Source organism: Exophiala bonariae (genome assembly GCF_035927105.1).
Source record: "Exophiala bonariae strain CCFEE 5792 chromosome Unknown scaffold_6, whole genome shotgun sequence".
Classification (NCBI taxonomy): domain Eukaryota; kingdom Fungi; phylum Ascomycota; class Eurotiomycetes; order Chaetothyriales; family Herpotrichiellaceae; genus Exophiala; species Exophiala bonariae.
Window position 1 is genome coordinate 1146181 of NW_027042481.1, and position 27999 is coordinate 1174179.

A 27999-nucleotide genomic window follows, 5' to 3' on the forward strand; every position below is an offset into this window, starting at 1 on the left:
CTTGCCCTGGACTTGCTTGGGAAGGAAAAAAATCGCCATTCAAAAGCTCGACGCGTTTCTGTCGCGAACTGGACGTCTGTACTCGTCAAACGCACTTAGCTACGTTCAACTTTCCCTCACGACAACTTTAAGAAGGTACCCATTCATCATCATGGCTCCAGGTTTACACCTCGACTTTCACTACGACATCTCATGTCCATACGCTTATATTGCGTCCACACTACTACCTGGTCTGCAGCGTCGCCATCCGACTCTTACGATCAACTACAGGCCTGTCCTCCTTGGGGCGATCTATCGCGCTACTTCAGCTCCACAGGGTGCCGGCGGGTCCGCGTCTGATGTATTCAACCCCACTAAACGTGAAGTCTCAGGTGTTGGCTTTGGACGCACAATTCGCCGCCTGGGCGTGGACTACCAGTCAAATCCGAAGCATCCGATAAAGACAACAAAGGCATTGCGTTTACTGTATTGCGTGGAAGGCCAAGAAAGGGTCACTTTGACTGGGAAACTGTATCAGGCCTACTGGGTTGAACAGAAGGACGTGAGTGATACAGCCGAATTGAACGGCTTGGTGAAAGATTGTAAAAAGTTGGCTCGGGGAACAAAAGAAAAGCTTTTAGACTTACTCGGGAATGGTGGGTTCGAAGGTGAGAAGCAGAGGAAACAGCTTGAGGAGTCGACGGATTTGGCGCTGCAGAGGGGTGCTTTTGGTGTTCCTGGCTTCTGGATACAGGAAGAAGGAAGACTGTATTGGGGTCAGGACCGGCTGCATTTCGTGGAGAAAGCATTGTTTGCGATGGAAGGTGCAGGTCAAGAACAAGCGCTGGAGGCACTGGTTCCGCGGTATGTGCCCCATTACCAAAGGGAGATACCGCAGGGTGAGGAAGTGAAGCTCCAGTTCTGGTATGACTTCAGCAGTCCTTGGGCATTCCTAGGATGGACACAGCTTGCAAGACTACAGAGAATTTTTGGTTCAAGATTGGAGATCGAGATGAAGCCATTTTTGCTAGGTATTTTGTTCAGAGAGTTTGTATCACTGTCCTACGTGGTGAGATTTCCGCTAACTGGCATACAGGATCGGCGCTCCAAATTTGCCCATGGGAGCTATATCTGAATTTAAGCGTAAGTACGTGGGCCTCGATCAGGGAGACTGGGTCAAGTGGTGGAACGACATCAACCGCCAGAATGGACGCCCAGACAAGAACATCGACTTCAAATGGGCGGATGTCTTTCCCATTCGTACACCGACGGTATTGAGAGCCGTTCTCGTTGAGCCAAGACTTGTTGACATACTCTGTGGGTTTCCCAAACATTCCTTGGTGTGTACCCGAACAGCTAACAGCATATTAGTCAGAGCATGCTGGGAACAAAACAAGGATGTGGCTTCTGAGCAAGTCCTCCATTCTGTCATTTCTGAAGCTGGGTATGACGCCACAAAAATCATTTCGGAGGCCAATAAACCAGCAATCAAGGAACAATTGAGGGCTCTGACGAAGGAAGCCAAGGATACAGGCCTATGTGGGGTCCCAAGCTACAGGATATTTCGAAGGAAGATTGGACAGGGAGACCAAGCATGGAGCCTGAGCAGTGAAATCATCTGGGGTCAGGACGAACTTGCTGTGGTAGAAGACTTGATCTCAGGTTGGGACGGTCAGAGCAGTATCAAAGATGCTCGGAAATTTGCTCAGTCTCAAAGATCAAGCGCCAAGCTGTAAATGGGGGGAACTCCTCTCAAAGGACGAGGCTTGAAAGGGGAAGTTTCATAGGAGACATTCAGGTAGTGGCTAGTACACGCTACTATCTAGTCAGCTACCAGAGGAAGCTTTGTCTATATAGAAGAATTCCCTAAGTTGGCGCTAGTAATCGCTCTAACAGCTCTGCCTAAGACAAGAATAAAGCGGCATGACACCCCAGCCCAGGAGACGTCACGTGGATCATCAGGCTGACATCTGATTATCAACAGCCCGGCGATGATTGGGTTTTCGATATGCCCAATTGGGACTGGCGTACGTCTGTCAGAGGGCCCTACGTCATTGGGGAGTTCTGACTGGCCGTGCATCTTTGTTATGGTCACGATGCTCCTTCCAACGTTCAATAGCGCTGCGTCTCTCTCAACCTCTTGTTTGTTTCCATTCTTTCTGCCCGACCCAAAGTCAGTTATTGATCTGATAAACCATCTCGAATACTAGTCTATCTCTCAACAATGGTCAACAACGAGGAAGTCTGCCCGGTCGTGGGCACCACCAACACCTTCTTGCCTCCCAAACACCCCGAGTTTGATATGAACCAGGCCGGTCTAGTCTGCCCAGTCACCAAAGCATCCACAGACCACCACCACAATCTTCACAAACATCCTGGCATCTTCGACAATACCTCGGATCTCTCCAACGCTGAACAGTGCCCAGCCCTTACCAAGATTGTTAGCCGACCTGAACAACAGGCCATGGACGAAGCGATTTGCCCAGTTGTTGGGACTGTTTCCAGCGTTCTTCCCCCGAACCACCCATCGACCGAGAATGCAAAGGACGGCGACGTTTGCCCTGTAACCAATGCTCAATTGATTCATCATAAGGGTAAAGTGCATGCTCACCCAAGTGTGGCAGACGCAGCGCAGGGAGCAAGATGTCCAGTTGTTGGCGCAGCCGCCTGATCACTGAGCATATATCATGAGCCGATGCGTCAACTGGACTCATTGGGTACTTACATGTATCATCTACAAATGGTGGACATTCTTTTTGGAGTTGTCTATCACTCCTGGTGTCTTGGACTTTGTATTTGGGAGGGCGGTTGTTATCCTCGCGTCACCTACATAGGTATGGAGAAATGATTATCATGAATTGAAATACTCATGAGCGATCTTGTAGGGTGTTTTTCTATGCCGTAAGAGAACAGATCTGATACTGCTCAAATTTCCTCTGATGGTGAATAGAATCCAGACCAACACCATGAAATCTTGTCCAATTCTCCTATACTAGGGATGCTGGACTCCTGATCATACAAAATATTTATCACCAATGCAACAAATACTCCTATCTTGTGAGACATTTCGCCCATGTTACTGTGAATATCAAACAGTTCAAGGTAGTCGTGCCTCATGAGCTCGACGCCACAAGCCCAGCCCGGTGCAATGCCTTGTTTACGAATCCCGAATCAGCCACGATCTTGTCCTTCCCTTGAACGCGTATCTGCTTTTCCAGCTCGGCTAATCCCGTCATTTTCTTCAATGTACTGTCAAATGCAGTCATTGGAAGAAACGTTCCAATCCAGATCAGGAAAGCTGAATCACCTCGCCAGATCTTGAGTGGAGGACTACTCTTCGAAATATCGCTCGCAACCGCTTTGGCCCATGTATGCCTGTCAACAGCATTGGCGTCATATTGTTCTCCCCTCATGCACTTTTCGATCGAAGTGCTGGCAGCCGTGTAGAGTGAGTTTGGTGGTAGTTTGGGTTCCACTTGATTGGCATTGACCCAAAATTTGGTCTTGACACCGCCAGCCTTCAAGTCTATAACCTTGATACCAAAAGAGGAAAGTTCAAGACGAAGATTGCCCGTTATCATTGCTGCCGCGGCTTTGGAGGCGTTGTACACTCCTGAAAATGGTGCTGAGATCACTGAGTCAATCGAGGTGTTGTTGACAACCATGGGGTTCTTCTTTGACTGCAGCAATAGTGGCAGAAACAATTGTGTAGTGGAAAGAAGTCCCCACACGTTAACATCGAAAATCTCTTTGGATTTTGTGATCGAGGTGTCTGACAGGGGTGCCGAGTAACCTATCCCAGCATTGTTGATGAGTACGTCCAGAGACCCTCCGGTCAGATCTGAGACTTGCAGTACCGCTTCCTGGATCGATTTTTCTGATTGGACGTCCAAGGCGACAGTTTCGATGCCACGGCTTCTGACTTCAGATAGTTTGTTCACATCTCGTGCTGATGCAATGACACGGAAACCAGCTGAGTGTAAAGCTATCGCCAAGGCGCTCCCCATACCATCATCGGAACAACCAGTCACGAGTGCTGTTCTCTTAGACATTATCTGAACCTGGAAAATGCTCTTCTTAATTTGTTGTGGGGTCTAACAAGTATTCTTTCTGCTGGTGACGAAGACATCTCAACTTCCGATAGAGAAGCCAGTATATAACACTGGCCGGCATGGAATGATACAATTCCGCCGGTTCGATCTGTTACAGGCTTCAGCGATATCCTCGACAACACTTGGTAATCATATATCTCAATGGACGGCCTGAAGTAGCCTAATTCGAAGGAGAGGAGGATGTTTAATTGGTTGACCATGACGTCGACAGGTTGGAAATAGGGTAAACCATTTTCGATTCACCGCGCGGTGATTATAAGAGGATTAGTTCCTCCCAGTTTGGGGATGGTAAGGGCATCAGCGCGCGCGGGGTTTCAGTAAGGAAAGGGACGACCCGGAAAATCCTGGAAGACAATGGCTGTTGATGATGGAATTGAGACTATTGCTACGTCTTGGAAACATATCGCCCCATAAATCATTGAAAGATGTTCCGTTCTCCGACAGAATGTCTCCAGGAGAATGTGATCACAAGGGATATAAATCAATCGACTGATCGAAGCAAGAGGAGTCGGTGAAATCGCAAAGAACATCATCGAGCATCTGAATATCTTCATTATTATCAAGCAGCCAACTTTCAGGATATTGAACTTTCTGCATCTCATCATCTTATAACTCCTATATTCAATATGCCTACTGTCGCAATCGCAGGGGGAGCCGGCAACCTTGGCCGTACCATCCTGGATGCTTTTAAGGAGAGCTCAAAGCATACAGTTATTGTCCTAGTGCGGAAGGTAGGCAGTTACCAAAATATGTCTCCAGGGCTTTCGCTCCTTATCACTGACGTCTGCCCTAGGAATCTAAAGCCCAAAATCTAGGTGTACCCATTTTCCATGTGGACTACAGCAATGTCAAGTCAATTTCTAACGTCCTGGAATCAAACAACGTCGACACAGTAATCTCCGCCCTCAGTGTCCGCAGCGCTGTTGAAGGCGAGTCGGAGACAAATTTGGCGAGAGCAGCAGCAAATTCTAGCCCAACCAAACGCTTCATTGCAAGCGAGTACGGCACAAGGGCTCCAACGGAGAAGTAGGTGGCGATGCAGGCTATTCAGACATCCTTGGGAATGTGCTAACTATCCTTCCAAACAGGGATTTGCAGCTGCCTCAGCATGAATTCCGCGAGGCTGTTATGAATGAATTACGGAAGACAGACCTCGAATGGACGAGAATCCACAATGGTTACTTCTTGGACTATTTCGGGATGCCCCATGTTGAGAGTCATATGACTCCAGTTGCGTTCGGCATTGATGTGGCCAACAAGGCAGCAGCCATCCCGGGCACGGGTGAAGATATCATGTCTTTTACATATACGAAAGATGTGGCAAAATTTGTCGTTGCTGCGCTGGACCTTCCAAAATGGGATGAGGCTCTGTACTGCTATGGGGATAAAACTACCTGGAACGAGCTGTTGAGCATCGCTGAGGAAGTGAGAGGTCAGTAGATTCTTGGTCCATCTTTTTACTGCCATCAAGCCACTAACAGCTGGGATGATACTCAGGTTCGAAATTTACTGTGGCATACGACAGTCCCGAAAAACTCGCGAAAGGCGAGATGACTGAATTACCTTCCCACCGTTATATCTATCCCTTCTGGCCAAAGCCCATGTTCCAGGAATACTTTGCGAAATTTGGGCTGTATGTCACCAAGGGTCTGTTTGATTTCCCGGAAGACAAGACGCTGAACAAAGCCTTTCCGGATATCAAGACAAGCAAGGTCCGAGATATAGTTGGTGCTTGGGCCGGCAAGTAAGATTCAGCCCTACTCCAGAGTGAAAAATTGAGTCGCAAATGCCTTGAAGCTGCATGGGTGCAAGGTCTCTTGGGACAAGATAACCGCACTGAAGGAAACCGCTCTCTGGATGAATGCTGCTATTGGACTGGACCTTAATGGTGATTTGACTACTCCTAGACCAATAAGACAGGTTCACCCAGAATCCGGAAACACATTGCAAAATCCCATATCTCATGATCCAGATTCCGTCGTTCGTCCCATACTTTCTCCATGACCTTTTGCGCTTCGCCTAGTGCGCCTATCATGCTAAGCTCATCCATACCCGATAGCAGACTTCGAAACTCCTGCTCGTTGCGACCAGCCTCGGAGATACAGCCTGCAACACAGAGTGGCCAGACCAATGTACGTAGGTGAGTTGACAAATCGACCGTCCGCAACAGCTCGAGGATTTTCGACACACTGTATCGAATTTCTACATTGGATGGCTGCCAGCCAGAAACAACCACCGCAAGATATATGTGGGCAGCGTGAGCCCAGATTCTAGTATGGGCCATCGAAAGACTCGCACATGTGTGAGCGTGACCAGCGACATACGATCGGAAAATGAGACGGTGGTCCTTTTGCGGACCGGGGGCAGACTTCTCGATACGAGCAATCCCCTCATCCAATGTTCTGACCAGCCCAGAAGCACGGTTGACAAGTTCCATTATGGACAGACTACTAATCTTCTTCTTGTCCTTCTTCCAGATGTCCAGGAGGTTGATCTGGCTGATCGTGACCAACACCCAATTCTGACAGCCGATGAGGCTTGACAATCGGATGGGGATGAATCCAAAATCCGCCTCACTGTTGTCTGGTTGAGCAAGGAGATCTCCATGATGTTCAATCAAGCGAGCCGGTTGCCCGAGCGAAGTGCTAGCAATCACATCGATGTAAATCAAGAAACCAATGAAGAAACGCAGCCCAGCTTGTTCTGGGCTCCAGACGTACCCGCCATGATCGAGGCCGAAGCGGAGATTGGTAGTCATTGCATCCAAAACGGCAAGTAATTTGGAGCCTGACGCATCTAGGGTAGTGCTCTGCCAGATATCTTCAAACAGTCCCAGAGCTGGGGTTAGATGTGAGTTCCAGTTGACGGACCTGCTCAGGGCCACTTCGAATATCAGGAACTGGGTAATGCTCTGCATCAATCTAGCTTTCTCCAGTACTGTTGCCTGCGGACCACGCAAGCTCAGCTCCTGTATGTCATGTTGGATCAACTCGAAACATATATCTGCTTGCCGACCGACCTTCTCCCAGAGCATGCTCTTGCAATAATCGTGCTGTCCAGGATATACATCAATTAGCGCCGCGATGAAGAAGAACGCACTCAGACTCATTGCTGAATGAAATGCTACCCTGCTCCTTCTCAAAAGTGCCAGCACCCAGCTCCGACCAGTTTCTTGAAGGCAGGGCTGGTAGAACGGAAATAAATGTGGAAATACATAGTCCATATACTTCATCATGAAATCGATTTCGAAATCTCGGCCACGAGACAGTATGGGAAGATGGTCGTGAACTTCCTCATACTCGTCTAGGAAGCTGAGCACGGATCCCATCCACTGCATTCTTTCAACGGTTCCTTCCTCGAGGCGTGAATTGGCTCCAAACAAATCGCTGGTCTGTGATTGATTTTGCTGAGTATCTTGAAATATGAGGCCTTGGCCTGATTCAAGGATGAAGTTGCTGTCACCAGTCTCCACCGTCGTGACTTGGACGACTGGTCTCTCTCGTCTAGTTTCTGCACGTCGCTTAATTTGAGTCTTGATCGACGAAGTCATCTCCTTCTGTCGAGTTCCTCCATCCATCCATGCTGGTTTGACGACTTCGTTGTGACAGGTGATTTCCAGCGCGATACAGTTTCGGCATTTTGGTTTCGCCCCATCGCACTTCTTTCGGCGCAGACGGCACGTCCAGCACCCAAAGCCATTCTTTCTTTCGTAGGCCATTGATCGTTTGCCTGACTTTTGTATTGCTCCACTGGAGCTCTAGTCAAGAACCCTATGCTAAACCCAAAAGTATGTGGGATGGATAGAACTGGATGATTGGTAATTTAGCCATCTTGGACAAGTCACCTGTGGTTGGAGAAGAACAGTCACTAGTTACTGTCAAAAACCTCAGGCGCCCAGGCTCGGAACGATCTCCCCCACCATTGCCATGGCTGCCAATGTTCTTATGAGATGGCTGTGGCATCAAAGGAGGATAAATGAGTAAGATTAAAAAATTGAAAATGGAAGAAGCACTTAAGCCCCAGCAATGCCATAACTTCTGTAAAAAGCCAAGGGGCCCTTTAGCGGCCAATAGAGACAAGCTTGACCCAGGCACTTTCATCATGCTCATAAGCAGTAACTAGATTGCGCATAGGAGGCTTCTTGCCCACCGTAGTGGCTTACAATTGAGATAATTCCACAGCCTGACGAGCAAAGCAGCTTAGGGAGTTTGATATCCCAAGACTCGGATCATTGCGCTGGTGTCCCTCGCTCGAGTATATCGCAGCAAGTATCTGCCACCCAGATATGTGCAAGATCCCTCCCTGCCGCACTCGTCTGGAAGATATTACGGTCGGTTGGATCTGCGCCCTCCATATTGAGCTTGCGGCGGCGATGGCGATTCTGGATGAAGAGTATGAGCGGATTGTACATGTTGCTCAGTACAGCTAGGCAGAATAGGCTGACACGATGTTGCATTTATATGCCTGCCGGCAGGACGCTTAGGCACAAGCGCTGCTGCAACCGTGGCTGTGCAGATGGTGTCTTTTCTCTGGGGTTATTCTGGTCGTACAAGTTCTGGTCAAAGATTTTGATCGTGGCCATCCTCTCACAGCTGAGAGGCGCCTACAAGAAACCCCGGACCGACTAAATGCTGTTATTCAATGATATACTTACCAGAGACCAAAAAGACGTGGAGACTACGATATTGTGTCTACAGTGGATCTTCTCTGCCCAACGACCGCTGAAACCAACCGAACTGTTCTATGGAGTCACAGCATCCTCACATAGCTTTTGACGCAATCGCAAAATAGACGTGCCATGATGGCGGTTAATGCAGCCCGGTAACGCACTGGACTACCAATTCAGCCCCGGAAGATCTCATCCGTTTTCCTCAGTCACTATAATAATATACTTGGTGGATCACTTGACGTGTTGGGGTCCCTGTATGGTGACTTGATCAGCTCTCACATCGGCGCTGTGCACAAATTATTCTTTTGCATGGCCACTTGATCTGGCTGTCAATTGCGCCAGTCACAAGCGGTCGGTGGTCGATTTGCCATTGAGATCCCTTCCGATATCGTCGACCACTCATAACAATTTCCGATGGCGGGAGTAAGCTAAGTTTCCGGCATTTGAACGAAAGGGGGTTTAGCCTTGTTCTAACGTGCCAGACAAGGTCACAATTACTACAACAAGAGCTCATACCCAGTGCTCAGCCATCCACAACGAGGCACAAGATGTGGTAAATTTCACGCAGGACACAGAAACCTAGCCAGCACTTTTGACCACATCGCGCACATTGGACTTTGTGAGCAAGTCAAGCGAACAGTATCGCTCCTTGAACTCGCCTTCGCAAGTGGATCGTTCCTTTAGGGAGAAAGCCTTCAGACCATGCAGAAACCATCCCCTGGCCGGTCAATACTGGCCGGCTGTACTGCTGGTGCAGTTGAAGTTGGTAAGGCAGTCCTTCCCGTGGTCGAAAGAAAGTCTGACCGGAACTGGTGAATGTAGCCATTACGTATCCTGCTGAATGTGAGTAAAAGACATTCTACACGCACTTCATGATATTTAATGCTGATCCCTTTGAACCAAGTTGCGAAGACACATTCTCAGCTAAACAGAAGACTAGCCACTTCTGCAAAACTCCCTTGGCCGCCATTTGGTTCGAAGTGGTACGCTGGGTGTACGAGCGCTATTGCTGGCAATTCAGCGAAGGTTGCAGTCCGTAAGTTTTGAAGGCTTTTCAATCTGTATTGTGTGCTTGCGAGTTGGTACCGGCAGTCGGAAGTTAATTTGAATGTTACTGCATCAACAGGATTCGCCTCTTACGAACACATGAGGGACATATTCAAGGACAGCAATGGCCACTTGTCCACATCTGGTTCCATACTGGCAGGTCTAGGAGCCGGGTGCGTTGAAAGTCTTCTTGCAGTAACGCCATCAGAGAGCATTAAGACAGCACTGTAAGCCCGTTACGCATGCCATCACGACTTCAATGATGAAAATACTGATTTATGACTACACAGTATCGAGGATGCGAAATCAGCAACGCCTAGAATGCGAAGCACTGCGCATGCGGCCACTCTCATATTTCGTGAAAGTGGAGCACGAGGCATTCTTCGGGGGCTAGTGCCAACGACAGCAAAGCAAGCTGCGAATTCAGCCGTTCGTTTCACCAGCTATTCGACTATACGTGACCTCTGGCAAGAGACCTTACCCCCTGGTCAGAAGCCTGGTCCAATGGCCACATTCACGATCGGCGGACTTGCAGGCCTGATAACTGTCTATACAACGCAGCCGCTCGACGTAGTCAAGACCAGAATGCAAAGCCTTCAAGCAAGCACACACTACCGTAGTAGCTTGGATGCAGGTGTCAAAATTGTGAAAACAGAAGGGTTATTGACACTCTGGTCTGGCACTGTACCCAGGCTGGTGAGACTGACTGTAAGTAATATTCGGTCTTCCTGTTGACCTTCCCAAAGTTCATATTCCCAGTTGATGCTGACCATTACCACGAATAAGTTGAGCGGGGGTATAGTCTTTACGGCGTATGAAAACATCCTGGATTTCATGGCTTTTGTGGATCCTGGTAACTTGTACATTTGAGTCTTAGAAGAGGTGTAATTGATGCCTTGGTTTCATTCCCTTGCGATATTCTGGGCACTGAACTTCGAAGGTTGGATTGCAGAATTTGAGAGGACAATGATCGACGTAATGACAAAAAGAAGATAAAATGAGCACGGGTATTGCCAACTGCGAATTGATCAGTACACAAGCATGAAAGGGGATGCCATCAGAAATTACTACATCCACAGTGGACAAAGGAAACTTTTCCGAATAAATGTCGAGAGCTTGCTTCTCTCCCATGTCTATGAATCTTGCAACCCACTAGTCTCGGCGATGCGGAAAACGTACTTCTTCGCACTATTCTTCCCTTCTTTCAAGTCCTTCAATGCTGCTTCCACAGCATCCAAACCTCCAGCTCGCACTTCCCAAGGATGGCCACGCAACCATCCGTCCTGCAAGCCTCGGGCAAACAACCTGAAGAACACGTATGCTAGATCTGGATCCCAATCTCGTGTGTCTAGTTGTGAATGACATCCACCAACACCAGTTCGCGAATGTTGAACACCTTGGGGAAAAGTGTCTGCTGGTAAGGGACGTAGTAAAGTGATAGCTGCATTTTCTCGATGGGACTTTATGACCTCGAGAAGTGGCTTCCAGCTGCCATTGCTACTGATTACATCAAATGCGTACTGACAGGAATTATCCCCAAGACCGGTAGTTCTTAGTGCATCTCTGATACCTGACACAATCGCTTGTGGTCCACCTCGATAGTCAACAATGGTGTCCCCTTTAGATCGGTCGATCAGGGTCTCAACATGTGTGGCGCCTTGTCCCGCGATGAGGATTAAAGGGTGAATGTTGGCACGCAGTGCCAGTTGGATGGCATAGCACCCCACGGAGGATGAAGCACCGTTTATGATTAATGGTAATGGATGTGAAACAGGCGACCATGGCTGTGGGAGCGGCAAGCGTGAGAAAAGAGCCATTGCAGCAGTCATGCACGCCAGACTTCTGTAATATCAGCAATGGTATTCTTGAAGACGCAAGCAGCAAATCCCATCACAGCAAGTCGAAAATCTCATTCGCGGTAGAGCCAATTTGAAAGGTACTCACGGAATAGTTGCGGCTTCTGAGAGGTGTTAGCACTAGCGACTTCTTTGTGAGCTGTACCATAGATCGCGGAGTCTCACCTTCGAAGGAGATGCCTTTAGGAATGTGAAAGCTTGTATACGCCCACGCCACTGAATATTGTGCGTACCCACCACCGGGTGTGCCCATCTCATGGAAGGCTGCAACCTTATCACCGACCTATTCCAGAAATTATAAGCATGGGAGATCGTGATGTCAACAGACCCGTCTTTAATATGTATATATGATTGATAGCTCAAGACACAGAACTTTCGTCGCGGCTAGGGGAAGGTCGAATGGTAAATTTAACTGACCTTGAATTCAACTACATCATCTCCAATGGAGTACACGGTGCCAGCAATGTCATCTCCTTGGTTTACATTGCCGCCATACCGCTCAGGCCTTGACCAATCTTTAGGGTTTGCACCACAAACAACAACTTTGATGATGACTTGTCCAGGACTCGGGCTTGGAATGGGTGACTCAATCACAGAGACCATAGGTCCAGCCGATATCAATAGCTCCTTCATTCTCCTGGACCGGGCGAGCAACTTTGTAGGTAATCAGTCCAAGTGAATCCTGCTAAGACTTCCCTGTTGATATGAAAATTCTCTAGACGAAATTTTTGAGAATTGTGTGACATCTATACCATAAGTAGGATGATGATGCCAGCCTTGTTCATAGGCAGAGATCACGGACTGGGTAGAGAATTACCAATCGATGACCTCCGCACGAGGCTCAAAGGCCGACATCGCATTCCCGATGTCGCCATACGATCTGTAGCAGAGAATGGTTATAACGCCCAATTTGCCGAGCTAGCATGTTCATGACAGGTGAAATGGACGAAACTCATTGCTGTGGTATGTTTTAACCTCTGAGGGACGCCACGCTAATTTGAAAGGCAGATTGACCAATGGAAAGGGCATTACTTTCAGTCAAAGCTCACACAATCAGCTAAAGCTCACACAATCAGCTAAAGCTCACACAATCAGCTAAAGCTCACACAATCAGCTAACTGTTCAAACGGCTCTGGCTGCCGAGTGATGATACGTCTATTAATTTTTCTTGTCTATGTCTTTGAGATTGATATTGAAAGGATTCCACGCTCAACTCTCTGCGAATAATGAGCATCAAAGTTCCGCGGCTTTCCTTGCTTCTTTAGTGCAGTAACCCATATAATTTAGAGCACTGCCATGTCTGAAGTATTCGATCTGTGCGGGTGTGTATGAATGATTCAACTTGGATAACCATTCCGCTCCATTCTCTTGTCGTACTCGCAATATGATCTGCTTGCCAGGAGCAAATTCTTCTAGTCCAACGAGACTGATGCGATCTCGAGATTGGATGCGGTCATAATCCGATTCTTCTGCAAACGTAAGTGCCAGCAGACCTTGCTTCTTCAAGTTTGTCTCATGGATGCGTGCCAAACTTTTTGCAATCACTGCCACTCCATTGAGATATCGTGGCTGCAAAGCTGCATGCTCTCTTGATGACCCTTCTCCGTAATTTGTATCGCCAATGATAACCCACTGCTGGCCATGCGCCTTAAATTCTCTTGCTGTTTTTGCGATGGCTTGATATCTCTGTGTGAAAGGATTCCAGACAGAATTAACCTGCTCGTTCTCTGCATTCGTAGCACCTATCAAGGTGTTTGCAGAGACGTTCTCGAGGTGTCCTCGAAACCTAAACCAAGGTCCGGCTGGTGTGATGTGATCAGTTGTGCATTTGCCTTTGACTTTGACAAGGATCGGGAGGTCTTCAAAGTCCTTGCCACTCCATGCAGGAAATGGTGTAAGCCGCTGCAAACGTTCAGACTCTGGATCAATGGATATCTCTCCAAGATGAGCGTTCTGTGAAGGTGCTTTGTAAACGCCATCTGCAGTTACGTATTGATCAGGGAGACTGGCTCCAGAAGGTGGCTCGAATCTGAAGGCCTTGCCATTAGGAGCTGTGATACTGTCTTCGAGAGGATTGAATTTCAGATTGCCAGCAAACGTCTTTGCTACAACCATCTCAGGTGATGCAATAAAGATCTTTGTTTCCTTGTTACCATCCAGTCGGCTGGTGAAATTTCGATTGTACGAGGAGATCACAGAGTTAGAGGTACCCTACAGTATTTATTAGTGAAAGCTGATGAACTCGGAGTTGAAAATCACTCACCTTTTCGACATCTTCTCGAGCCCATGAGCCTGAGCAAGGACCACATGCGTTTGCCAGCAAAGTTGCTCCTGAATTCCTCAGAGTGTCGATGACACCCGCTTCCTCAAGGGTGAGTCGAGTCTGCTCACTACCCACACTAACCAAGAACGGTATTTTAGGCTTGATTCCTGCATCCAAAGCTTGCTTCGCAAGGCTTGCTGCCCGGCTCATATCCTCGAAGGATGAATTCGTGCATGACCCGATCAAGCCTGCTGACAGTTCCGGCCATTGATTCTCGTTTACGAATTTTCCGAACTGAGATACCGGTGTTGACAAATCCGGGGTGAATGGTCCATTGATTCGAGGTTCTAGCTTTGACAAGTCAATGGTTATGAGTTGGTCGTACTCTGCATTGTCGTCCGCACGAAGATTGTGGAGTCGCGATTGTACCCTATCTCGTATATAACTTCTTCCAGTAGCAGCGAGGTATGACCCCATCGCTTGAGTATAGGGAAATATGGACGTGGTCGCGCCACTCTCGGCTCCCATATTCGATATTGAAGCCATACCAGTGCATGATAAAGTATCGACCCCAGGGCCAAAATATTCCAGCACACTTCCTGTACCGCCTTTCACAGTGAGGATATCAGTCACACACAAGATAATATCTAGTCGAAAAGTTAGCCGCGCCGTGGTCGAATCTGAGACTCCAGAAAGAGAGAAACTAGCCTTTGGGAGACAACCAAGGAGAAAGCTTGCCAGTAAGCTGAATCCCTATAATTTTGGGCGCTGCCAAACTCCACGTTTGGCCCGACATCACATCCACGGCGTCAGCTCCGCCTATTCCAACAGCAGCCATCCCAAGGCCACCAGCATTAGGAGTATGAGAATCGGCGCCGATCATCAGACCACCAGGGTAGGCGTAGTTCTCGAGGATAACTTGATGAATGATTCCAGCCCCGGGGCCCCAATAACCGATCCCATACTTCTGTGAAGCTTTTTCAAGGAAATCAAAGACCTCTTTGTTTGTCTTTATCGATTCAGCCAAGTCCAGTTTGCTTCCTTTCCGGCCTGTCACCAGATGGTCGGCGTGAATTGTTGTTGGTACTGCAACTTTATCGAGGCCCGCCGTCATAAATTGTAACAAAGCCATCTGTGATGTAGCATCTTGACAAGCCACGCGGCTAGGACGTAGCTCAAGGTTGGACACCCCGCGCTCGATTTTCATAGAATCTGGCTCATCCAGATGACTGTACAAGACCTTTTCTGCATATGTCAAAGGCCGTCCCAGCCTGAAAAACATCAGTCATCGCAGCAATACCTTAATAGCGAAGACTTACTTCGCCCTGACTCTGTCAATGTTGGAGTCCAATTCTTCATAGTTGATATATCTATCCTGTTCGAAGCGACTCATTGGAGTACTGGGAAGTGACGATGTCACATTGGCATAACCACATTGCGGTATCCGATGGCTGACCAGAGCCACCTTACAGCCACCTCTTTTACTACATGCCGGTCGAGCCAAGCGCGATAGTAGAGACAACATCCTGTGTAGGTAAAGTTGGTCGAAATGGCCTAACTCGGATCATCGAAGATCGAAAGAAAGGAATAAAAGCTAGACTAGAGGTAAAGCTTTTAGTAGACCAAACCGTGACCTCGGCTGACATTCGGGTTCTATGTAAGAGAAGTCCGAAGTCAACTCCAGCGTGGAATTCCCGGTACCGGATATTGCTGAGCTTAATTCTTGGCCGAACCCCGCGGTCGCTAAAATCATTCTGGCTTTGCCCCTGCTCCTGTTAGAGTATGAAGGAGCAGAGCCAGCCCTTATCAGGGCACCCTGCCTAGCAAAATCGTTCGATGTGCATAGTAGGCTCCCTGGGGCCGACACTGGAACACCCCCAACGAGCCAATTCTCCCAAGCGCTGTCTCTCCCTTCATTGCCTTCCCCAAAGACTTTTCAGACGGGACCTCGAAATGACTGTCCTGATAATGTTGGAGCGTACTTGCACGATAATCATGATCATATTCCTCCATTGACGCAGCTGTTTTCACGGTTACGTTGTCCTGCACACACTCGACAATGGTCGTTATTTACGTTCTCGCGTTGATGTAGTCGTCGAGTCGGAGGAGTTGACAGGTGCTCTCAATACTTCTACAGTATCGACATCTTCATCGGAGTATCTCAAACTTAGTAGCGATGGGTTGCACACTACCAACACTTAAACTCTACAGTATTGGTTATGAGCAGCAGGAATTGCGGAAGATCATGATACCAATCGGTGCCATCTAAGCTGGTTTCATCTCTCTCCATAGCGATGATAGGTGAAATAATCATGTTTGACTAGCTGCAAAAGGGGCATGTCTCGCAACTGCTGTTAATGGCGGGCGATCTGAGCAATATTGTCAAGGGTAGAACCACACGTTCCAGAACTCGACTTGTAGCAAACTTGATTTTTTGGTGTATTCGTTGTAGGTATGAAGGCTGCCAGCGCTGGAGGGAGAATACCATCCGTAAATAGCGCTTATCCGATCAGAATCCTATGACGTAGCTCTTTAGATCTCAACAAATATTGCCCAACAGTCATCGTGAAAGTCGCTGATGGAAGAGGCACCCTACCCAGACACCTTTTCTTGACCTTCCTGATATTCGAGAACCAAACCACGATGATCAGCTGTACTGGGAGGTAGGGGATGTTGTGGGCACCGCCGTTGATGTACTCCTTACGGAGCATGGTGTTTCTGGCTGCACAATCTATCCCATGGGCATGGATGCTGCGCGGCCCTTACTCATGTTCAACAACATCTCACAGCACTCAGTCTGTGATATCGTATATATTGGTGACGATCCTCCTGCAGGCTTTAGTCCAAGCCTGCTGGAACCCCTGAACACTTGTCACGCAAGTCTTATCACCTCCTACGCATTGTTCCCATGTCTTGCTGATACGCGAGATCAAAATGGCTCTTATCTCAGATTGGTGATAATTTTCAGCTGAAGCCTACAAATCAAATCCGTCTTGATGTATCTGACTTGCTTGCGATAAGAGTTTGTTACCCCCTGGCATGTCCAGGAGAGGTCGAGCTCAAGCGCAATTCCCAACCTCGGAACTCTTCCGCTGCACTTTATCGCCTAATTAGGAAGACCTTGACATGGATGGGGTCTATCGATGAATTGTCTGAGACCTTTCCTCGAGAGAAGAGGAGTATGTCCCCCAGATATCATTCTGGAGCTCGTAAAGTACGTTCCTTGCTACTCGGGGATGGCCCACATCGCCAATCTGGAGTATTCTCTAGTTCAGTTGATCTTAATCTCTTGGTGAGATATAATAACAACGTTCGCTGCTGCCGTTATGGGCGTCTTTCCAACCCTAATTCTCCTGCGAAGCCGGTTATGATGGAAGCCATTAATCATTCACATTCAAAGACGGCTGAAACCAGCAATATGTCGATTATGTCCTCCAAAGGAGATGCAGAGCAACAAGAGGCTGGTGGTGGACACTCCACGCCTGCCGTAAGTATTACTAACATACTCATTGAGAACATTCATAATCTCGTTAACTTGTACTAGTTGGCGAAGAACTTCAACTGGGTATCAATGCTAGCTGCATGCATTTCACTCATGGCAACATGGGAAGCATTCTGTAGCACAATGGCGGCAGGCCTGATTTCGGGCGGGCCAGTTTCGCTGGTATATGGATTCATCTGTTCGGCGCCAGCGACCTTACCCCGACCTTGCATATATGTTCTAACGATTTATTAGTGGCTTTCATTGGTACAATTGCCACTGGTCTGTCTCTATCAGAGGCTGCCTCAATGTGAGCAGTTCTTCCTACTGGAATTGTAGGAAGATGAGCTGACTCCGCCAGGATACCTACCGCAGGCGGGCAATACCACTTTACAGCCCAACTCGCACCCTCTGCGATCGCTCGTCCTTTGAGTTGGGCTACAGGGTGGCTCACAATGTTTGGATGGCAGTCTGTTGCCGCAAGTGCTCCTTTTCTTGCTGGGACCATGATTCAAGGCTTGATCATCCTCAATGACCCAACATACGTCCCCCAGCGCTGGCACGGAACACTACTGTACTGGGCGGTCCTCACAATCGCTCTCCTCATCAACATTTTCGGTATTCGCATCCTGCCTCAACTACAGAACGCGTCGATGACCCTTCACGTGGTTCTCTTCATTATTCTTTTCGTCGTTATTCTTGCTGTCTCACCAACGAAGAATAGTGCATCGTTTGTCTTCACCCAATTTGAGAATGAATCTGGCTGGTCCAACAATGGTGTAGCATGGTGCGTTGGTATGCTGAGCTCAGCCTACGTAATGGTCGGGTATGATGCTGCAACGCATCTGAGCGAGGAAATGCCCAACCCCGCAACTGGTGTCCCTCGTGCCATGATCGGCTCTCTCATACTGAATGGGATTCTGGGATTCACCTTCATACTTGCGGTTCTCTTCTGCATGGGAGACATTGCTTCAGTCTTCCAAACCAACACTGGCTTCCCAATCATTCAAGTCTTCCTCAACGTCACAGGAAGCAATGGAGCAGCAACTGCTATGTCAACAGCGATTATTCTTATGGCGACGCTTGCTACTATTCCGCTTGTTGCGTCTGCAGCCCGGACTCTCTGGTCACTAGCTCGAGATAACGCCTTTCCATTCTCAGGGATTATATCTCGTGTGGACGAGAAGAGAGGAATTCCCACTGTCGCGATAGCACTCACTATTTTCTTCCTTATGCTGCTTGGACTCCTAAACATCGCAGCCACCACTGCGTTCAACGCCATCCTATCCCTGTCAGTGGTCGGCCTATACCTTTCTTATCTCATACCCACCGTGGCGATTCTGTGGCGGCGTACTTGCAGGCCTGCAACGATATTATATGGACCTTTTAAGCTGGGTAAATGGGGAGCTACTATAAATGTCGTGTCGATCCTTTACACGGTCTTCTGCTGCGTATTCCTCCTTTTCCCACCCTATCAACCTGTCACTGCGCAAAACTTCAACTACGCATCTATTGTTCTCAGCGGAGTTTTGGCTCTGAGTGCTGCTTACTGGTTCTGGCATGGGAAAAAGGCCTATTTTGGCCCAATGGTGGAGGTTCAAGGCCAGGCAGCTCCGCGGAAGGATGCTAGTCAGCAGGCTTAGGATCTTGGTGAGAGGGAGTGCGCTTCGCACCATACTGTCCTTTTGTTGTGAGCACCAGATCTGGCCAGAGCTGACAATGTTGACTGTTTCGAGCAGAAAGATTAGCCTGCCCTTGATGGAACTTTGCCCTCTCATCTTAAAATTTTTAGCTCCTTCTTTTACACTAGAATAATCTTATCTACGCGGACATTATCTACTGGGAATTGGACACCTGGCAGGGATCTGTTAGCAAATCTCTCTGATCAGAGAGAAAAATTTCGCCAACACCGTTTCCCAAAAGTCAGTGCAACAAATGCCATTACTGATGTAAGACCTCTGCAGTACTATGAATTACCTGCTCAAATCATAATCCGCCTGCCACGTGGTGGTGACACGTAGACCGCTGTGCACAAGATCGAGAAGTACCTCATCTGTATGGAGAATGGCGATTGAGCTTACAATTTTGACTGAAGTCGGGCATCTAAGTGCTTAACTACCTCGTTCGCCGTCTTTAGGCCACTCTCCAATGCGCCATCAATAAATCCTCTCCAGCCATCAGCCCAATCGGCACTTGCGAAGAACACATTGCCATGCGATTCTTGAAGCGCTTTGGTGTACTTGCTCATCGCACCCGGCCCCCAGCAGCTCCAAACACCTTTTGCGAGAGGATCATTCATCCAATCGTGTGTAAGATACGCTTCGACGTTGGTACCTGGGCGAACATTCCTGTTGAACTCCCTGATAATGACTTCGCTGTTCTTCGGATCCTCAAGATAGCCATTATAACCAAAGCCGATGGAATAGGTGCCCTGAGGCTCAGCCGTAGAATTGCCATTGTGGTCGGAAAAAGAGAAGCAGAAGGACGAATCGTCATCGCCGTTACATGCGGCAAACCAGCCTGGCTCAGTCTCGGCTAGCTTGAAGTGGATTTTGGCTCCCTTGTTGATATGTCCGTGGGAGATGGCCTCTTGTTTGATAGGGTGGAGTGAAGGTGAGAACTTGACGTCACTGAGACAGTTCAGGGGAACGGTACACACGACTGCCTTTGCCGCTAAAGTCTGACCCTTCGCAGTTGTGATTCTTGCTCCAGACTGATGGTGGGAGATATCGGTAACAACAGTGTTCATCAGGGTATCGCACTTAGCATCTTGATGTAAGGCACGTGCAAAGGAGGTCATGCCACCTTTACCAAGCTTGAATACGCCAGCCAGCTCGTAAGTCTGGGCTAGATTATGAGCACCTAGGGCATACCAGCGGAGGGCCTCGACGAAGCCGATGTCTTTCCCTGGTGCACTCCCGAATGAAGCTGCTGTAGTTTCGAAGTATTCTTTATGGAGGCTCGGGAGATCTAGTTGATCAAGACGCTGTCGTACGCTAAGATGATCGTACTTCTTCCACAGAGCGGGCTCTCTAAATGGATCATGAGGATATGGCATTAGCTCTCTACTCGAGTGGCCATCAATTGTGAAGAAGCTCTCCGCGACTGCTTGCGTGATGTTACCAAACTCGACGGGATCGACTTCTTGTACAGCCCCTTGAGCAGATCTGTAGTACGTTTTCTGTGCAGCTAACGTGCCTGCCGAAGTTTTAAAGTTCTTATGGAGGTTGTACTTGTACAGCTCTCTGTAACAGTGTGGCTGATTCCAATGCACCTGGAGGAGGTCAGAATTCGTTTTGAGTTATCTGGGAAAGCGATATTCATACCCATGTGCCACCCATCTCAAATTCTTCCCCTAATGCCTTCGCTGTCCAGGTTCGGCCTCCAATGCGATCCCGGCCCTCAACTAGGAGTACTTGCAGACCATGATTTCGCGAAAGTTCTCGAGCTGCCAATAGTCCGGCAAACCCAGCCCCGATGACAATCGCATCATATTCTGACTTGATATTCGTCGCACTCAAGACCACTGAGTCGGTGGTGAGGCCCTGCGAGGTTGTGGTCTTGGTCCACAAATAACCTTCACGGGACGTCGACATGATGTTGAAGCAAGGTGGCAAATTCTGCCCTATGAATCACTTTTGTAGAGAAAAGTCCAATGCTTCTTGGATAATATTCGATCTTCCACCAGAATTCTCCAGGTTCAAATTGATCGCAAGTCATTAAATTCCCCATCCATTGCACTGCTCACAATGTGGAGGATCCGCCCACGGAATGCCCAGCGGAACAAATTGTGGGTACCTGGTTCGCGGAAATGAATTGTGCGAGATTGTAACCGCACGAAATCTCCGTATTGGGATTTCAGTTGATCTCGAATGAGATAAGAACCCAACCGAGGTCAGTGAAGGCCTCTCGTCAATTGCACACAAGCTTAGGCATTTCGACTGGGTTACACTTTTCCATCATGGTTTTCGAAGTTAAGTCGGTCACGGAGAAATTCAAGGTCCCGAAGCTTGAAGGAGCACCAGAGAACGTATACTTCAGTGAGTTTGACGTCCGATATCCAGAAGGACAACTACTGACGTTCTACGCAGCCGATCTGCTAGGAACCAGAGACAATAAAGTCGACAATCCTATAGTTGGATCATGGTTCCGCCTAGAGGAAGGAGAGCCTGCGACACCTCCTAAGTACGAATACGACGAGGTTGGAGTAGTTATTGAAGGTGGATTCCATCTCCTCTGACGGTTCTCATAGATACTAATGCTCATGAAGGGACTATCAGCCTTCGTGATGCAGACGAGGGCGCCGAAACAACTCTCAAGCCAGGAGATACGTTCGTCATCCATAAGGGAAGCACTATCGCTTTCTCCACGAGCGATTATGGCATTGCGTGGAAGTGTGGAAGTAGATTAATGGCTAGACTGTGATCAGAGCAATATGATTTTGCCTCCAAGATTATTGGACTCCATTCACGCAGAATTATAACCAATGCAAGACACTTGCGATATGGGTCTTCTCCATTGAGAGAGGCGAGTACTCATACTAACTCCCTCCAGACACGGCATGGACCACGGACAAGGAGCGTCGAGTAAACCAATCGCACTTCTTCGCCGAATGTAGCTAGTCCCATTGTATGACGCGGAACTTCAAAGCTGTAGAATTCCGCAACTTGGAGAGTTGTCAATCACCTCGATCCCACATCAACTCGCTGATGACCATATTATGTAGCCCAACCAAGCGCCAGGAATTGCTGATCCCATTCCATTGCTGCTGGTGATGCACTGTACTTCCGATACTGGTAAGAATGTACAGGGTCAGTTTTCCGCGGTTATGGACCAGGAGGTTATCTCCAACACCCAAGAAGACTGACCTCCCAAGGTAGGTGACAACATGTTGAAAATGCTTTAAAGCGACAGCTATGACTATCAGATCCTGCGTGACTTGAACTCCGACGCTCGATTTAACGCCGAAAGTATCTGAGCGGATTTTCGCAAGCAACAGAATCTGCAGTACCCAAGTTCCATTATAACAATGAACGGACACAAGACCAAAATTGAAACTACTTTGCCAGCATCCTGGTATTCCACACGAGGGATCTACGAGTTGGAGCGACGTGCAATCTTTTCAAAAAGGTGGTTACTTGTGACCCACGAGCTTCGTTTCGTCAAATCGGGTGATTATGCAAAATATACCATTGCCGGCTATCCATTTTTCATCATTCGAGATCGTCAAGGAAGCTTAAATGCCTTCCTGAATGTTTGCCGTCATCGCGCATTCCCTGTAGTACTTCAAGAAGAAGGCACGGCAAGTATCTTGGCTTGCAAATACCATGGTAAGTAGAACTGATTTTCTGAGGAGGCCCAGACACTAAGGTGTGTCAGGATGGTCTTATGGATTGAATGGAAACTTAGCCAAAGCGCCTAAGTTTGACACTGTCGAGGACTTCGATAAATCTCATTACGGACTTTTTCGAGTTCATCTCAAAGTGGATAGAAGAGGTTTCATCTGGGTCAACCTTGATGCCGCACAAGTCCCTGAAGTGAGGTGGGATGAATCATCCCAATCAGTGGACAAGCAAGAACGATTAGGTGTCTTCGACATGAGGAACTATCGCTTCGATCACTCGTGGAATATGGAGGGAGATTACAATTGGAAGACCTTGATTGACAACTACAACGAAGTAAGACTTCTCTTATCCTTACACACAAACATGTTCACTAATAGGTTACGTTTTAGTGCTACCACTGCTCGGTTGCACACCCTGGCATCGCCAAAGTCACCAATCTTGAGAGCTACGATGTCAGGTTAGACCGGGGCTTTATCGAACACTATGCAGAGAGCAAAGAGGGCGTTGACGATCCAAGTGGTAACGTGGCTCCAACATTTCTCTTCCCTAATGCTTCTGTGACAATGACGTGAGTATCGTGAATCTGTGATAAGGCGGATATTACCCGGACACTTTTAATGATTCGCTAGGGATCACTATTTCTATTTAATGAGAGTCGTTCCTATTAGTGAGCACCAAGTGTCGATGCAGTACGAGGTGTATCGCAACACCAACAGTAGCGATGATGATTTCGAAGAAATGGACGCATTCTTCAAGCAAGTGGAGAAGGAGGACAAGTACCTTTGCACGAACGCCCAGAAGAACATCAATGCTGGGGCCTACGTGTCTGGGCCTTTGCATCCTCACAACGAGAAGGGCGTGTTGCATTTCAAGTCTCTGGTGAAGAGTCTGCTCACCCAGCACCGAGAGAAGGAGAGACTTTCAGGTCACGACATCACCCCTGGGAAGCGGTCACCAGATGACACTGACGTCGCTGAAGAGGAATTATTCTGCAAGGAAGTCTGTACCACATCTGGCAAAGACTGTGACTGGTAATGAATGCGTGCGAGTCGATAGTTTGTCCAGAGTAGTTGATGTTGGGTAAACTCTGCCTCTACTCAATCTAAGGTTCGGTGGGCCAATACAAGTTCTTCAAGAAAGCGATCAACTAGTCACGGTGCGTGCTGTGCTATGTAGTCGAATACCGAAGGCCTTGAGTCCATCGAGGCCTGGCCAACTCTTAAACCTTACGGATAGCTTTGCCTCGTATTTGAGTGCCTCGGGCATCAAAACGCATTACGGGTTGGGGTCGCCACCCCCACATTTGCATTTTTCCCCAGGCATCTCGGACCCAATGATAACGATACGATTACCACAGATGAACCCTGGCTATCATAGGCGGATTTCTCACGACTTATCTGCTTGGCCTTCCTTTAAACCTCCTTCCTCCATCTACCTGGTTACATTTCGATGTCTTGATCTATTGATGTCACTGATTAGGGACCCTGGTCAATTCTGGCCCGATGCATGATGCGTCCATTACTCTCAAGGTGTTGGCACTAGTATAACAGATTCATCTCCACCTGGCCTAGATGACTACCGATTGAGCATGTCTGTATCGCCGAGAAATGTGAAATCTAGATCTGGCTGCAGCACCTGCAAACAGCGAAGGGTATGCCACGGGCCGCCCTGAAAATCCAAAACTGACTCACGATCCAGATAAAATGTGACGAGGCGAAGCCAAACTGCAATCAATGTGTTCGGAAACACCTCGAATGTCCTGGATATGGGCCGCGTTGGAAATGGTCAAGTAAACATGAGAAGCACTCCGAACTTCAGATCCGGAAGAAGTCCGTCTCGAGGAAAACGACGTCCGTTCCAAGACCTTCTCATGATGATGCGGAGGTCAACAACACTAGTCCACCTGTGTCCAACGCCGGTCCATTTCTAATCATAGACGTTCTTGACCATGGTGTCCCTGATGAGCAATTGCTAAATAAATATGCAAATGGCAATCTAGACGATAAGGAGAACGAGATATTCTGTCATGAGCCCTTTCAATTTGGCTTACAGGATGATATTTCTCCAGGGGCTTTAATACTGAACTCGTCTGGGTCAGTACCATCAAACAACCCCGAGTTGAACATGTCAAACTCCTATCACCAATCGCCCATCACAGTTACCCAGGATATCTGGCAGCCACCCGACACAATTCTTAGCAATCCACAGGTACAAGTCGAATACTTTACGCAAAAGATCTGCAAAGTCCTGAGTGCTTTCGACTCGGATTGTAACTCCTTTCGGAAGCTCGCGATTTCACGGGTGAAGGAATCCTTACTATTCTTCTCCTTGTTCCGATTTATCACCGCCGCGTTTCTTCGTTCAAGTGCATCCAAGACCGACGGGACCATCATCGTCCGAAATGCGCAGGCGGAGATCCTGCACAGGCTTCAGAACGAGGTTGCGCAATTGGACCATTCAAACCGAACCAAAATTGAAGATGCTCTGCTCGCCGTCATCATGTTTGGTCTCAGCTCCAATTGGGACGGCTCGAACTCACCGAGCATTTTTCATTACAATGGGGCTGTTCGTCTATATCACTACGCCTACCCAGATCGCACAAGCCCTCCTCCGCGGGGAGGGCACCAGGAATTCTCCCTCTACGCCTTGACGTACTGGTGGATGGGTCTGGCTTTCATCACCGACACATCCGAGCATCATGTCCTGGAACCTCCTTCGGTTGTGATCTGCGGTGACAACTTCCATACACGCATGGGCAAGCGGATTCCGCACCCTCTCATTGGAGTATCTCCAGAACCGCAAATCCTTCTTGGACAGGTTGGCCGCTTACTTCACAAGCAAAGAATGAGGAGTCGGAAGAAATGCTTCATCAGTGTGAGGACTCTGCAAACTGATCTCCAAGTCCTGCAACAAGCTCAGAGACTGGAAAAGGAAGCTTTGTCGCTGATCCTACCAGATGAAGATAATTACGTCGACGTCTCAGACCCTGACACACCGGTAGCAGATCTATTCAATATTGCAGAGATTCATCGATTATCGGCCTTGATATTGTTGTACCGAGCATTTCCTGATCTCCTTGATAACAGACTTGGACTGGCAGCCAGTTCCATTGACAGTGGGCAGTCGGAATTAGCAAGGCTCTCCTGGGTGACGATGTTGGCATGCTATGCCCTCGAACTCCTTAGCCAGAACTCCCCGCGGTCGGGGACTCGCAGTATTGAACAGATACTGTTAATCATCATTGCAGGTGAACTGAGGCAGAATCTGGTCTCGATGGATCTGTGCGCAAGTATCGCAACTGATGATTCCGACTTTGGAGCATTGGTGGCAGCGATGTCCGCATCTCCAATATGTGCGGCTATGTCTCAAAACTCATATACCGGTCTTCGCATATTCGAGGAAGAAGATTATCCTCACCAAGAATCGTTTGACCTGAATGAACACCTTACAGCAGAACACATCAGTGAAGCACGCGCAACGGTTCTCAAGCGGCTTGGTGCGATTCGAGAGATATTGCCTTATAAGTCGCTTGAGATGGTGGAAGAACTCATACTCAAGACATGGGCACAAAACGGCTATGAGCAGGGCGAAGTATTCTGGATGGACGTCATGATCGAAAACGACTGGAAGTTTCTCCTGGTGTGAGAGCTAAATACTCACTTTTGAGATCGCAAACTGAGTAACGCAAAACTATCTACATCAACTCAATCCTGTGAGACGACATTGTTCGGTGCAGTTGAACCCTCCTGGCATTGGTAGGAAGACTCAGGGAATGTACAACTTGAACAGTGTGACTTGAATAGCGTATCAGACTAGTGCCGAATTAGCTTGGTAGTACCAATCACTGAGATTTCGAAAAGGCTCAGATTCGTAAATTATTGTTCCAAAAATCCTTTTGCATTCTGAGATCTCTGAAGCACCGTTGCTATGAAGCCATGCTGTGGTGCGAATTCGGATTGTTCTCAGTGGCTCAAGATTCGATTACTGAAGAAAGAGTGATCTCAACCAGGCCCACTTCCTCCAGCGAGGTGCTTTCCATCAACTTTAATCTTCACTTAGACAATGTGCACGTTAAAAAGCATGAGCACATATTCATTTTCTCCAATGCTTTTGCCAACTTCGAATGAGGCCTGATAGCCCATGCTCTCGTGTTGAGAAATATTTTTGTTACCCAGGCTGCCTACATGATACGGTGGTCATCCTCTAGACTAGTTCATCCCAACCAGGCTTTTCCTAGCTCGACCCATGGCGAACTAGTCGTGAGTCTGGGATAGCTTTATGCCGAATGCTCGACAAAAGAGTCGCCCAGAGACGCATCACCCATCTCCGGCCCGTTTGAGATTTCTCCAGGGGCGGTCTTCAACATGATATCTCGTGCCATTCTACCTCGCTCCTCCAGCATCGTGAGAAATTCCGTAGTGGTGCCAATCGTGGATAGATGGCAAGCCACATAGCCCGTGACCAGATCTCTGAGATCGTCACTCTTGTCATCAAACTCGGCCGTGTTTTCATATGCGTATTTGAGTAGTCCCAGGATGTCACCAATTCTGCTCTTGTAAAGTCTGAAGTTTACCAGTTGGCGATTGAGTCCCACAAGCGCATCGTTGCGGAGAGAAGGTATGTTATACTTATCTCCGAATACTTAGAGCTGAGCATACGAAAGGAAAACAGATGAGAAGTCCAGCGAGTCATCATCCATATTTTGAGGAGGGCATAACCAATTTGGGTCGACCCAATCAAGGCAGAAATTTTGCCACATTCCCGTCTCTTTTGCGCTTGGCTCAGCTACCAATGGCCAAGAAGGGTTCGCAGCACGGAATTCATCCACATCCTCTTGACTTCTTTCGCGAGTAACATTGGAAACTCGATCAGTAGATCCAGTGGCTGCATCGGCATCAGCAGATCCTGGGGCTGTAGTGGCATGAACAGTTGATTCCCTGTCGGTCTTGATTGGTTGTGGAAGCGAGTAGCCGTCAGTGTATGCGAACTCAACAAAGCGAGTGAAAGTGGCTGGGTCAACATCAGGAAGGTAGGCGGTTCTGAGCTTGGCCTCCTTCATAGGACCAGTGACCAAAGTCTTCAGGGTCTTGGACAATTGTGACACAAGTGAGCGATGAATGTAAAAGGGAGTCATCTCGGGCCCGATATAAAATTTGAATGGTTTGGAGCGGATGAAGCTTCGTCTTTGTTAGTACTTGCACGGCTACTGATTCAGAAGATGACATACCTTTCGTAGGGGATACTCAT

The 27999-nt window shown here is 48.2% G+C and overlaps 12 protein-coding genes across 12 annotated transcripts; 6 read left to right on the forward strand and 6 right to left on the reverse strand.

Moving 5' to 3' along the window:
- Positions 1 to 151: 151 nt before the first annotated feature.
- On the forward strand, positions 152 to 1715 carry LTR84_011871 (uncharacterized protein; the record flags this gene model as incomplete). Its single annotated transcript, XM_064855399.1, has 3 exons — positions 152 to 1026; positions 1076 to 1296; positions 1351 to 1715. The coding sequence occupies 3 exons, from the start codon at positions 152 to 154 to the stop codon at positions 1713 to 1715; spliced, it is 1461 nt and encodes a 486-aa protein (XP_064708988.1).
- A 488-nt stretch (positions 1716 to 2203) lies between these two features.
- LTR84_011872 (uncharacterized protein) lies at positions 2204 to 2650 on the forward strand (the record flags this gene model as incomplete). Its single annotated transcript, XM_064855400.1, has 1 exon — positions 2204 to 2650. The coding sequence occupies one exon, from the start codon at positions 2204 to 2206 to the stop codon at positions 2648 to 2650; it is 447 nt and encodes a 148-aa protein (XP_064708989.1).
- A 442-nt stretch (positions 2651 to 3092) lies between these two features.
- LTR84_011873 (uncharacterized protein) lies at positions 3093 to 4031 on the reverse strand (the record flags this gene model as incomplete). The annotated part of the gene is made up of 1 exon (XM_064855401.1): positions 3093 to 4031. The coding sequence occupies one exon, from the start codon at positions 4029 to 4031 to the stop codon at positions 3093 to 3095; it is 939 nt and encodes a 312-aa protein (XP_064708990.1).
- Positions 4032 to 4717: 686 nt separating this feature from the next.
- On the forward strand, positions 4718 to 5839 carry LTR84_011874 (uncharacterized protein; the record flags this gene model as incomplete). Its single annotated transcript, XM_064855402.1, has 4 exons — positions 4718 to 4822; positions 4885 to 5117; positions 5180 to 5523; positions 5589 to 5839. 4 exons carry the CDS (start codon positions 4718 to 4720, stop codon positions 5837 to 5839), a joined length of 933 nt encoding a protein of 310 aa, XP_064708991.1.
- Positions 5840 to 5994: 155 nt separating this feature from the next.
- Positions 5995 to 7809, reverse strand: LTR84_011875 (uncharacterized protein; the record flags this gene model as incomplete). Its single annotated transcript, XM_064855403.1, has 1 exon — positions 5995 to 7809. One exon carries the CDS (start codon positions 7807 to 7809, stop codon positions 5995 to 5997), a length of 1815 nt encoding a protein of 604 aa, XP_064708992.1.
- A 3131-nt stretch (positions 7810 to 10940) lies between these two features.
- LTR84_011876 (uncharacterized protein) lies at positions 10941 to 12296 on the reverse strand (the record flags this gene model as incomplete). The annotated part of the gene is made up of 4 exons (XM_064855404.1): positions 10941 to 11649; positions 11752 to 11767; positions 11829 to 11946; positions 12081 to 12296. The coding sequence occupies 4 exons, from the start codon at positions 12294 to 12296 to the stop codon at positions 10941 to 10943; spliced, it is 1059 nt and encodes a 352-aa protein (XP_064708993.1).
- Positions 12297 to 12896: 600 nt separating this feature from the next.
- Positions 12897 to 15319, reverse strand: LTR84_011877 (uncharacterized protein; the record flags this gene model as incomplete). The annotated part of the gene is made up of 4 exons (XM_064855405.1): positions 12897 to 13874; positions 13927 to 14573; positions 14635 to 15197; positions 15246 to 15319. 4 exons carry the CDS (start codon positions 15317 to 15319, stop codon positions 12897 to 12899), a joined length of 2262 nt encoding a protein of 753 aa, XP_064708994.1.
- A 2543-nt stretch (positions 15320 to 17862) lies between these two features.
- LTR84_011878 (uncharacterized protein) lies at positions 17863 to 19050 on the forward strand (the record flags this gene model as incomplete). Its single annotated transcript, XM_064855406.1, has 1 exon — positions 17863 to 19050. The coding sequence occupies one exon, from the start codon at positions 17863 to 17865 to the stop codon at positions 19048 to 19050; it is 1188 nt and encodes a 395-aa protein (XP_064708995.1).
- A 434-nt stretch (positions 19051 to 19484) lies between these two features.
- On the reverse strand, positions 19485 to 21003 carry LTR84_011879 (uncharacterized protein; the record flags this gene model as incomplete). The annotated part of the gene is made up of 2 exons (XM_064855407.1): positions 19485 to 20681; positions 20734 to 21003. The coding sequence occupies 2 exons, from the start codon at positions 21001 to 21003 to the stop codon at positions 19485 to 19487; spliced, it is 1467 nt and encodes a 488-aa protein (XP_064708996.1).
- Positions 21004 to 23315: 2312 nt separating this feature from the next.
- LTR84_011880 (uncharacterized protein) lies at positions 23316 to 23787 on the forward strand (the record flags this gene model as incomplete). The annotated part of the gene is made up of 2 exons (XM_064855408.1): positions 23316 to 23320; positions 23382 to 23787. 2 exons carry the CDS (start codon positions 23316 to 23318, stop codon positions 23785 to 23787), a joined length of 411 nt encoding a protein of 136 aa, XP_064708997.1.
- Positions 23788 to 24340: 553 nt separating this feature from the next.
- On the forward strand, positions 24341 to 26397 carry LTR84_011881 (uncharacterized protein; the record flags this gene model as incomplete). Its single annotated transcript, XM_064855409.1, has 2 exons — positions 24341 to 24403; positions 24451 to 26397. The coding sequence occupies 2 exons, from the start codon at positions 24341 to 24343 to the stop codon at positions 26395 to 26397; spliced, it is 2010 nt and encodes a 669-aa protein (XP_064708998.1).
- Positions 26398 to 27028: 631 nt separating this feature from the next.
- LTR84_011882 (uncharacterized protein) lies at positions 27029 to 27999 on the reverse strand (the record flags this gene model as incomplete). The annotated part of the gene is made up of 3 exons (XM_064855410.1): positions 27029 to 27314; positions 27411 to 27929; positions 27980 to 27999. 3 exons carry the CDS (start codon positions 27997 to 27999, stop codon positions 27029 to 27031), a joined length of 825 nt encoding a protein of 274 aa, XP_064708999.1.